At 40.8% G+C, this 12,483-nt stretch overlaps 1 protein-coding gene across 1 annotated transcript in view; it reads left to right on the top strand.

The window, feature by feature from the left end:
- The first annotated feature begins 823 nt into the window (after positions 1–823).
- Positions 824–12,483, top strand: part of LOC6041987 (potassium voltage-gated channel protein Shab) — a 76,967-nt gene continuing 65,307 nt past the window's right edge. Inside the window, 2 exon segments of the mRNA XM_038261783.1 lie at positions 824–900; positions 902–1,300. Coding sequence (XP_038117711.1) covers positions 824–900; positions 902–1,300 — 476 coding nt within the window.

Genomic DNA, 12,483 nt, shown 5'->3' on the forward strand with positions numbered 1-12,483 from the left:
GTGAAAAGAAGATACCTTCAGCGCAAAACGCAAAAATCAAGCAAGTGCGCGCGCGCAGTTAAGTGTGTTCGCGACTACAAGAAGAGTTAAACAAATTGCAAAAATCTGTAGGCCATGTCCACAACGAAACCATCGCTGAAAAGTTTGTCGTCATACAGCACAGTCAGCTCAGCGTCGTCATCGCCAGTGTCATCACCTTCAGTGTCATCGATCTCGCTGTCGGTGTCATTGTCACTCCTGTTTGTGCAAAGTGGTGACCTGTTGTGGTTCAGGAGTGGCCGGGCCGCGCCCAACCGACTACCACCGCTAGAGTTAGGCCCAATTTCCGTTTGTCTCAAGTTCGTTAGCGTTTACGTGTTACTCGTACTAGTATCCAGTTACTGTCTCGTAAGCATAGCGACTAAGGATGGCAATAGGCAAACTAGTTTTATGAGTTGAATAGAGAAGATGTCTGGATTCATGTAGCGGTGAGTTTCTCCTTATAGAGCAATTCTTCTAGACTAGATAATATCCTCTATCTTCATCTCCTCTCCTCCTATTTTCTCTATATTTGTTGTTCTTTGGTGTTGTAGGGCATGCCAGCTGTCCTTCCGACTAGTAGTGTGAAGGAACAGTTTTATTTCTTTTAACAAAAAAAAACGAACGGAAATATAACGCATAATTTTGTCTTGTAACACGACGATCGTGAAATGACATGCCGTGTAATCAGATGCAAAGTGATAGTTCTGTTCAACTACCTAAGTGATCTCTAAACATATATCTCTTGCATCCTTCCCCCCGCCCCATCTCTCTCTCATACACCCTCACGCGTCTGCCTTCGTATATGTGCGTATCCAGTGGCCCTATGGTGGGCGATCGCGACCGAGAGCGTGAAGCGGTGCGCTGGGAACTGGGGAAACTACGCCACCCCGTTTAATAATGGTGGACCGGGAACAACCGCCGCGATGTGCAGCGGTCCAGCAGCAGCGCCGGGTGGTCCACTGCAGGGCGGTAGCTTTGACGATGGGCAGTTCACCACCACGACAACAACGAATATCGGCGGCGGCGGCAGCATGGGCGGACCAGGAGCCGGTGGCGGCAGCACTGGCGGCCTCGGTGGAATTGGCCTACCGGGTGGTGGCGGAACTGGAACAGGAGGTACTGGTAGCACTTCGGGTGGCGGCGGTGGCGGCGGCGCAGGTGGAAGTGCGAAGGAGGTCCGCTATGCGCCCTTCCCGTCGGTTCAGTCTCCGTCCCTGCCCGGGACGACGGCCAACTATATGCAAATGTCCCAGGCACCGCTGCAAAGGGCACATTCCAGGTAAGCGTGAACGTAGTTTCTAGATCAACCAGAAGGTTCAAAACATCCCACTCCACGTTCAGATAAGTCACTCTTGTTCTTCTACAGAAATAACTAACTTCAAATCACCACCTATTGTTTGGTATGTACGTACCGTCATCAGGAGTGCATTGGGTCTTGGGGGTGAGATTGGGTCTGCACAAATTTGTGACACATTCCGCCGTGACGTTGCAACGCTTTGACTTTTCTTTTTTCAGTATTTCGGCTGTAACTCAAAAATTACATTGAAAAGGTACATATGTTATTACAGATTCAGAAAGTACATTAAATTTCCTATAAGAAACAATGTTGAAACATTATTTTAAGCGAATATTCTATTTTTTGAGAGGGGGATATGTAGCGTGACGTTGCAACGCGTGATTTTTCTCAATCCTGACCCAATTCATGTTTCGCCATTAACTCTGCTCTGTTAAACGGCAAATTTGGAGTTCTTCTTCCATTTTTAGTGTAAAATTGGCCAACAAATCGAATGCAATCATTAGTTTCTCGAAAAAATTAAACCTCGATTTTTGAAGACCGCTTACATTTCGTGACGTTGCAACGCTCTGTTTTTGAAAACAGGGTTTTTCGTTGCGTTGCAACGTCACGAAATTATAGTTTCAAAATAAATCATAGTTTTTGTTAGGCTGAACAACTGTAGGTTAAGATTTGATTATAAGACATTAATAGACAGTACAAGGACATGTGAATTGATTGGCCTGCCGATGTTAGACCCCCCCTCCCCCTATTAGTTTTCCAAAGTTTTCCAAAAGGTTTTCAAAATATTTTTTTTTTGTATTATTCCATTATCACGAAGGAAACCCCCTCCCCCCTCTCCCATCCTCTATCCATGTAACGGGACGTCCGTGCATTACGTAACATCAAGGGGGAGGGAGGAGGGTTCGAGGATTTATACAAAAAAAGTGTATCGGAAATGTATTTCCAGGGGGTCTAAAAATATAAATGTTTTGTTACGTAATGCAAGAACGCTCCCTTAGTATTTTAATGGTTTTGGGCAACTTACAAAACACGTGGAAGTTTTAGAAGGGAGGTGAGGAGCTTCAAGTTTTCAGGAGGGCTTATTTTGAATTTATAAATAAAGTGCCCATATTGTTTGTTCATGGCCCCTAAGGGGTGATCTGCAAACAACGTAACTTATTTTGTTGACTTTTGTGCTTTTTAAATTAAATTTGAGGAAATAATATAACTGTTTAACTGCGCAACATAACATTTTTAATTGTGAACAACAAAACGTTGCATACAACTTATTTAAGTAAGGGTTCGTCCAACAACAGAGTGACAAAAGTTTGTGAAAAAAAACAATCGAATCACGTGATTTTTATTGTTTAATGAATTTCACTGTAATTTGACTTACATAAGGGTTTGCACAGTGGTTCAAAAGGCTGTTTTGACGAACTTAATTGATTAGAGCAAAAAGTAAGCATTTTTGTGCATCGACATGTTCTACAACTTTGTTCAGCGTTGTCATGGCCTACTTTTGATGAAATTTGTTTTTCAAAATACTCATCACAGTAGGCTATGGAATTTCTAGAGCTTTGGTGTCTTCGGCAAAGTTGTAGGGCTGAAAATTTCCACAAACTTTGTCCAAGACGCCAAAGCTCTATATTTGCGTTGAATACCAGTTTTGGAACCTTTTTCATAAATCCCTGCCGAAAACCAGTTTTTTTACTAAAACTATGTTGAACTTTGATTTTTGACGATTACAATGTTCAGAAGAGTTGTCAGTAATATCAAAACAAACAACTTTGTCGAAGACGCCAAATTGATAGGAGCTATATGTGATGAGTTATAGCAAGATTTCGTGATAATTTAGCTAGTTTTCGAGATCGGTATACAAAGCCTCGGGCAAATTTGGGCAAAAACCCATACAATAGGCTTCAAGTATGACTATTCCACTACAAAATGTCAGGTGAATCATTCGTCCAAAGGTTTACGGTCATAGATTTCTGAGCATTTCAATTTATTTTATTTTTGATGACTATTTAAATGCATTTAGGACACTTTTAAGGCACAAAAGCCATTTTTGCGATTTTTTCGGACACACGAGGCGTGTAGGCCAGACTCTTGTGATGTATTGGAAGTCTATCTTTGGAACCTATTGGCTAGTAAATAATATGAATGTTTGAAATAATTTACTGTCTTTGCAACACCAACGTTATTACGTTGTCTAGATGTCTAAATTCGCCGATTAACTCTTTTGGAAGGAATTTTTTTTTTTCAAAGATGTTCACAAAAATACACTGGATAACCTCAAAAATAGACTTCCAATACATCAAAATTTTCACAAGAATCTGGCCTACAAGCCTCGTGTGTCCGAATAAATCACAAAAATTGCTTATGTGCCTTAACCCTTTCAGGCCTGATGGGTCATATATGACCCATACCGAAATTCGGTTGTATAAAATCACACAGTGCTCAAAACATATAACATTGTTCAGCAAAGTTGTAATTTATGAGTTTCTCTACCTAGGAAAAAATGTTTGAGTGGTTGTTAATGGCCATTTTGACGACCTAGAACATCCTGAAAACCTGAAATTTGGAAACTTCAGAAAATGTTGAAGATAATTCAGGTTTACAACGATTTTTCAAGGCAAATGAAGTTTAGTTATTACCAGTCACATCCTCACGACCATTTGGGACCACTTCGATCCCTTTGGATCTCTTTTGGGATGATCTAGGTCCTCCAAAGTGTCCTGGAATACAGATCTTGGAGTCTACCGCCGTAACAACACGATTCTACCAAGTTTCCGATTATAGTTCATATTCAGTGATGTCCCTGGGACCCTTTGGCAACACTATGAGCTATGTGGATCACTTTTGGGATGTTCTGGGTCCTCCAAAGTGTCCTGGAATACAGATCTTGGAGTCTACCGCCGTAACAACACGATTCTACCAAGTTTCCGATCATGGTTCATATTCAGTGATGTCCCTGGGACCCTTTGGCAACACTATGAGCTATGTGGATCACTTTTGGGATGTTCTGGGTCCTCCAAAGTGTCCTAGAATACAGATCTTGGAGTCTACCGCCGTAACAACACGATTCTATCAAGTTTCCGATTATGGTTCATATTCAGTGATGTCCCTGGGACCCATGGCAACACTATGAGCTATGTAGATCACTTTTGGGATGTTCTGGGTCATCCAAAGTGTCCAGGAATACAGATCTTGGAGTCTGCCGCCGTAACAACACGATTCTACCAAGTTTCCGATTATGGTTCATATTCAGTGATGTCCCTGGGACCCTTTGGCAACACTATGAGCTATGTGGATCACTTTTGGGATGATCTGGGTCCTCCAAAGTGTCCTGGAATACAGATCTTGGAGTCTACCGCCGTAACAACACGATTCTACCAAGTTTCCGATTATGGTTCATATTCAGTGATGTCCCTGGGACCCTTTGGCAACACTATGAGCTATGTGGATTACTTTTGGGATGTTCTGGGTCATCCAAAGTGTCCAGGAATACAGATCTTGGAGTCTACCGCCGTAACAACACGATTCTACCAAGTTTCCGATTATGGTTCATATTCAGTGATGTCCCTGGAACCTTTTGGCAACCTTCTGAGCTATGTGGATCACTTTTGGGATGATCTGGGTCCTCCAAAGTGTCCTGGAATACAGATCTTGAAGTCTACCGCCGTAACAACAAGATTCTACCAAGTTTCCGATTAGGTTCATATTCAGTAATGTCCCTGGGACCCGTTGGAAACACTATGAGCTATGTGGATCATTTTTGGGATGTTCTGGGTCCTCCAAAGTGTCTTGGAATACAGATCTTGGAGTATACCTCCGTAACAACACGATTGTACCAAGTTTCCGATTATGATTATGAACCATAATCGGAAACTTGGTAAAATCGTGTTGTTAAGACTCTCTGTATTCCAGACACTGGAGGACCCAGATCATCCCAAAAGTGATCCACATAGCTCATAGTGTTTCAATGGGTCCCAGGGACATCACTGAATATGAACTATAATTGGAAACTTGGTAGAATCGTGTTGTTACGGCGGTAGACTCCAAGATCTGTATTCCAGGACACTTTGGAGGACCCAGAACATCCCAAAAGTGATCCACATAGCTCAGAGTGTTTCAAAGGGTTCTAAGGACATCACTGAATATGAACCATGATCGGAAACTTGGTAATCGTGTTGTTAGGTATACTCAAGATCTGAATTCAGGACACTTTGGAGGACCCAGAACATCCCAAAGTGATCCACATAGCTCATAGTGTTGCCAAAGGGTCACTGAATCCATGAAAACTTGGTAGAATCGTTCCAGAACCAGATCCCAGTCCCCAAAAGTGATCCACATAGCTTATAGTGTTGCCAAAGGGTCTCAAGGACATCACTGAATATGAACCATGATCGGAAACTTGGTAAATTGGTTGGTAGAGACGGCTCCTAGATCTGTATCTAGGACACTTTGGAGGACCCAGAACATCCCAAAAGTGATCCACATAGCTCATAGTGTTGCCAAAGGGTCCCAGGGACATCACTGAATATGAACCATGATCGGAAACTTGGTAGAATTGTGTTGTTACGGCGGTAGACTCCAAGATCTGTATTCTAGGACACTTTGGAGGACCCAGAACATCCCAAAAGTGATCCACATAGTTCATAGTGTTGCCAAAGGGTCCCAGGGACATCACTGAATATGAACCATGATCGGAAACTTGGTAGAATCGTGTTGTTACGGCGGTAGACTCCAAGATCTGTATTCCAGGACACTTTGGAGGAGATCATCCCAAAGTGATCCACATAGCTCATAGTGTTGCCGAAGGATCCCAAGGACATCACTGAATATGAACCATAATTGGAAACTTGGTAGAATCGTGTTGTTACGGCGGTAGACTCCAAGATCTTTATTCTAGGACACTTTGGAGGACCCAGAACATCCCAAAAGTGATCCACATAGCTCATAGTGTTGCCAAAGGGTCCCAGGGACATCACTGAATATGAACCATGATCGGAAACTTGGTAGAATCGTGTTGTTACGGCGGAAGACTCCAAGATCTGTATTCCAGGACACTTTGGAGGACCCAGAACATCCCAGAAGTGATCAACATAGCTCATAGTGTTGCCAAAGGGTCCCAGGGACATCACTGAATATGAACCATGATCGGAAACTTGGTAGAATCGTGTTGTTACGGCGGTAGACTCCAAGATCTGTATTCCAGGACACTTTGGAGGACCCAGAACATCCCAAAAGTGATCAACATAGCTCATAGTGTTGCCAAAGGGTCCCAGGGACATCACTGAATATGAACCATGATCGGAAACTTGGTAGAATCGTGTTGTTACGGCGGTAGACTCCAAGATCTTTATTCTAGGACACTTTGGAGGACCCAGAACATCCCAAAAGTGATCCACATAGCTCATAGTGTTGCCAAAGGATCCCAGGGACATCACTGAATATGAACCATAATTGGAAACTTTGTAGAATCGTTTTGTTACGGCGGTAGACTCCAAGATCTGTATTCTAGGACACTTTGGAGGACCCAGATCATCCCAAAAGTGATCCACATAGCTCATAGTGTTGCCAAAGGGTCCCAGGGACATCACTGAATATGAACCATGATCGGAAACTTGGTAGAATCGTGTTGTTACGGCGGAAGACTCCAAGATCTGTATTCCAGGACACTTTGGAGGACCCAGAACATCCCAAAAGTGATCAACATAGCTCATAGTGTTGCCAAAGGGTCCCAGGGACATCACTGAATATGAACCATGATCGGAAACTTGGTAGAATCGTGTTGTTACGGCGGTAGACTCCAAGATCTGTATTCCAGGACACTTTGGAGGACCCAGATTATCCCAAAAGTGATCCACATAGCTCATAGTGTTGCCAAAGGGTCCCAGGGACATCACTGAATATGAACCATGATCGGAAACTTGGTAGAATCGTGTTGTTACGGCGGTAGACTCCAAGATCTGTATTCCAGGACACTTTGGAGGACCCAGATCATCCCAAAAGTGATCCACATAGCTCATAGTGTTGCCAAAGGGTCCCAGGGACATCACTGAATATGAACCATGATCGGAAACTTGGTAGAATCGTGTTGTTACGGCGGTAGACTCCAAGATCTGTATTCCAGGACACTTTGGATGACCCAAAACATCCCAAAAGTGGTCCACATAGCTCATAGTGTTGCCAAAGGGTCCCAGGGACATCACTGAATATGAACCATGATCGGAAACTTGGTAGAATCGTGTTGTTACGGCGGTAGACTCCAAGATATGTATTCTAGGACACTTTGGAGGACCCAGAACATCCCAAAAGTGATCCACATAGCTCATAGTGTTGCCAAAGGGTCCCAGGGACATCACTGAATATGAACCATATTCGGAAACTTGGTAGAATCGTATTGTTACGGCGGTAGACTCCAAGATCTGTATTCCAAGACATTTTGGATGACCCAGATCATCCCAAAAGTGATCCACATAGCTCATAGTGTTGCCAAAGGGTCCCAGGGACATCACTGATTATGAACCATAATCAGAAACTTGGTAGAATCGTGTTGTTACGGCGGTAGACTCCAAGATCTGTATTCTAGGACACTTTGGAGGACCCAGAACATCCCAAAAGTGATCCACATAGCTCATAGTGTTGCCAAAGGGTCCCAGGGACATCACTGAATATGAACCATGATCGGAAACTTGGTAGAATCGTGTTGTTACGGCGGTAGACTCCATGATCTGTATTCCAGGACACTTTGGAGGACCCAGAACATCCCAAAAGTGATCCACATAGCTCATAGTGTTGCCAAAGGGTCCCAGGGACATCACTGAATATGAACCATAATCGGAAACTTGGTAGAATCGTGTTGTTACGGCGGTAGACTCCAAGATCTATATTCCAGGACACTTTGGAGGACCCAGAACGTCCAATAATGAAATGTAACTTTTTTTGCCTGTTTCTGTTTACTCATGGAAAAAATGAACTACTGGTACCAAAATTGTAGATTAACACAGCTCAGAAAAATTCAGGCCTGAAAGGGTTAAAAGTGTCCTAAATGCATATAAATAGTCATCAAAAATAAAATAAATTAAAATGCTCGGAAATCTATTACCGTAAACCTTCGGACGAATGATTCACCCGACATTTTGTAGTGGAATAGTCATACTTGAAGCCCATTGTATGGGTTTTTGCCCAAATTTGCCCGAGGCTTTGTATACCGATCTCGAAAACTAGCTAAATTATCACCAAATCTTGATATAACTCATCACACATAGCTCCTATCAATTTGGCGTCTTCGACAAAGTTGTTTGTTTTGATATTACTGACAACTCTTCTGAACATTGTAATCGTCAAAATCAAAGTTCAACATAGTTTTAGTAAAAAAACTGGTTTTCGGCAGGGATTTATGAAAAAGGTTCCAAAACTGGTATTCAACGCAAATATAGAGCTTTGGCGTCTTGGACAAAGTTTGTGGAAATTTTCAGCCCTACAACTTTGCCGAAGACACCAAAGCTCTATCTTTTAACAGCCAAAAGTTAGAAATTCCATAGCCTACTGTGATGAGTATTTTGAAAAACAAATTTCATCAAAAGTAGGCCATGACAACGCTGAACAAAGTTGTAGAACATGTCAAAGCACGAAAATGCTTACTTTTTGCTCTAATCAATTAAGTTCGTCAAAACAGCCTTTTGAACCACTGTGGTGTGGGATAAAACAAATTATTGCGTTGTATTAGAATGAACCCTCACGTAAATCAGTTTATCATAAAGGGGCCATCCAGTAACCACGTGATTACTTTTTTGAAAGTTTTAGAATTTTTCCCCCTTGTGAACATCGGTCTATTTTGATTTGTTCAACAAGTTTCATAAAATACTTTTTTTTCGATCTTCATCAAACTTAAATGACGTAATTTGTGAATGACCCATGAAGAATTCTTCAGTAAATATGCTCGGAAACATTATATAACAAATTTATAATATTTAGTACCCTTTTATGTTCAACAACCAACTACGCATACACCTTTTTTGCCATGTGACCAATATGATTTAAAATTTCGTGACGTTGCAACGCAAACTTAAACCTGTTGTAACTTTTGATCTAGACAACCAATTAAGTAGCTCTAGATTGCATTTGAAAGCTCTTTCCAAGTACAAAGAGCATCCGAAATATCAAAATTATTGAATGTTTAGTTTTTTGTTGACATAACGAAATGTCCCTTTTTCGTGACGTTGCAACGCAATAAAATGGTAAACTTACACTAGTTTGAAAAAATACTTAACTTAAGATAAACTGCAAACCCATGACATTTCCGTTTAGTACAACTAAAAACCTACAAAATGCAATCAAAAGAATATTTTTTGGATTTTATTTCGCTGAAAACCAGGAGTTTTCAGAAAAATGTTTTAAAACGATGATTTTATCACGAATTGATGCATAACCTAACCAACTTGTACAAAATGATATTCAAATGATCAATTAATGAAAACCATGATTTTTGAAGCTTCAAGTAGTCTAGAATTGAGGAAAAATATCCAAATAGATCATACACGCTTTTCAAAATTTCATCCTAAGGTGTACATTGCCGGAGAATGTGTCTTGTACATTTTGTCACCACTAATGGCAATGGTATACTAAAACCTCTGAGGCAATAAAAAATAAGCTTTTTTGACAGCGGACTAACGTGATTTTTTCCCAAATCTAAAAGAAAAATGTTTTTTTTTCTTACCTAAACTTCCATGCTCGAGAAAAAGGGGATATTATACCGAAACTGTCCCTTTTTCTCGAGATTGAGAGATTAGGGATTGATAAGGCACTGCGAATTTTATTTCAAGTTATATCCCCCATTTGCATATTGGTTAACATTAAACAAGAAAAAATAAATGTGAATAAACATTTCTAGACTTTTTTTTGAATGGATCCTATAAACATATGAAAAACAATAGCTTGTAGGACCTTTTAAAAAAAACTCCAGATTATTAACAAGTTTGTCAGCAGGTGGCAACACAGTATGGCTGAAGCCAAATATTACAAATTTCACATTTTTTATTATTTTTGCCTTCCTCACTGAGGTAAGGCTATAATCCTGCTCTAAAATTGAACTTTTTATTTAAAGCTCGAAAACCCACCATGATGTATACATATCGACTCAGAATCGAAAACTGAACAAATGTCTGTGTGTATGTGTGTGTGTATGTGTGTGTGTATGTGTGTGTGTGTATGTGTGTGTGTATGTGTGTGTGTATGTGTGTGTGTATGTGACCAATAATGTCACGCAGTTTTCTCAGCACTGGCTGAACCGATTTTGACCAAACCAGTTGCATTCGACTTGGTTTAGGGTCCCATACGGTGCTATTGTATTGTTTGAAGTTTCGATAAGTAGTTCAAAAGTTATGTATAAAAATGTGTTTTCGCATATTTTTGGAAGTTGAATAAATGGCAGTAAACTGAACCAAACATCATCATTATATACATCGTTGAATAGGTAATTGAAAGACCTTTCCAACGAATCCAAAACATTGAAGATCTGGCAACCCTGTCTCGAGTTCTGACCACTTTAGTGATATTTATGTACTTTTTTGTAGCCGGATCTCACTTAAATGTATGTAAACAATGTCCGGATCTATCATCCGACCCATCGTTGGTTAGGTAATCGAAAGACCTTTCCAACGAGTCTAAAACATTGAAGATCTGGCAACCCTGTCTCGAGTTCTGACCACTTAAGTGATATTTATGTACTTTTTTGTAACCGGATCTCACTTAAATGTATGTAAACAATGTCCGGATCCATCATCCAACCCATCGTTGGTTAGGTTATCGCAAGACCTTTCCAACGAGTCTAAAACATTGAAGATCTGGCAACCCTGTCTCGAGTTCTGACCACTTTAGTGATATTTATGTACTTTTTTGTAGCCGGATCTCACTTAAATGTATGTAAACTATGTCCGGATCCATCATCCGACCCAGCGTTGGTTAGGTAATCGAAAGACCTTTCCAACGAGTCTAAAACATTGAAGATCTGGCAACCCTGTCTCGAGTTCTGACCACTTTAGTGATATTTATGTACTTTTTTGTAGCCGGATCTCACTTAAATGTATGTAAACAATGTCCGGATCCATCATCCAACCCATCGTTGGTTAGTTAATCGAAAGACCTTTCCAACGAGTCTAAAATATTGAAGATCTGGCAACCCTGTCTCGAGTTCTGACCACATTAGTGATATTTATGTACTTTTTTGTAGCCGGATCTCACTTAAATGTATGTAAACAATGTATGTAAACAATGTCCGGATCCGTCATCCGACCCATCGTTGGTTGGGTAATCGAAAGACCTTTCCAACGAGCCTAAAACATTGAAGATCTGGCAACCCTGTCTCGAGTTCTGACCACTTAAGTGATATTTATGCACTATTTTTGTAGCCGGATCTCGCTTAAATGTATGTAAACAATGTCCGGATCCATCATCCAACCCATCGTTGGTTAGGTAATCAAAAGACCTTTCCAACGAGTACAAAACATTGAAGATCTGGCAACCCTGTCTCGAGTTCTGACCACTTAAGTGATATTTATGCACTTTTTTTTGTAGCCGGATCTCACTTAAATGTATGTAAACAATGTCCGGATCCATCATCCGACCCATCATTGGTTAGGTAGTCAAAAGACCTTTCCAACGAGCCTAAATCATTGAAGATCTGGCAACCCTGTCTCGAGTTCTGACCACTTAAGTGATATTTATGCACTTTTTTTTGTAGCCGGATCTCACTTAAATGTATGTAAACAATGTCCGGATCCATCATCCGACCCATCGTTGGTTAGGTAGTCAAAAGACCTTTCCAACGAGCCTAAAACATTGAAAATCTGGCAACCCTGCCTCAAGCTATGACCACTTATGATGCAACTTATGAGCCCTTGAGTGATATGTGTGTTTTTTTGTATTCCGGAACTTAACGAAATTAGACGAAATTTGTGTCCAAACCCATCATATCACATATCACCCATTGTTGGAAAAGAGTGAGGAAGGCACCAACCACATAGGTGGATTAAGTTAGTTTTTTAAGCTAATCTCATTTCATTGTGTTTTCAGTAAAGATTATTTCTAGAGTTTTTTAAAGGTCCAGCAACTCAAGGTTGCTTCAAAACCACCCAAAAAGCAAACATTAAAAATGTTGTTTATTGGACCTTTAAAAAAAC

This window comes from Culex quinquefasciatus, chromosome 3 (assembly GCF_015732765.1).
Source record: "Culex quinquefasciatus strain JHB chromosome 3, VPISU_Cqui_1.0_pri_paternal, whole genome shotgun sequence".
Taxonomy (NCBI): Eukaryota; Metazoa; Arthropoda; class Insecta; order Diptera; family Culicidae; genus Culex; species Culex quinquefasciatus.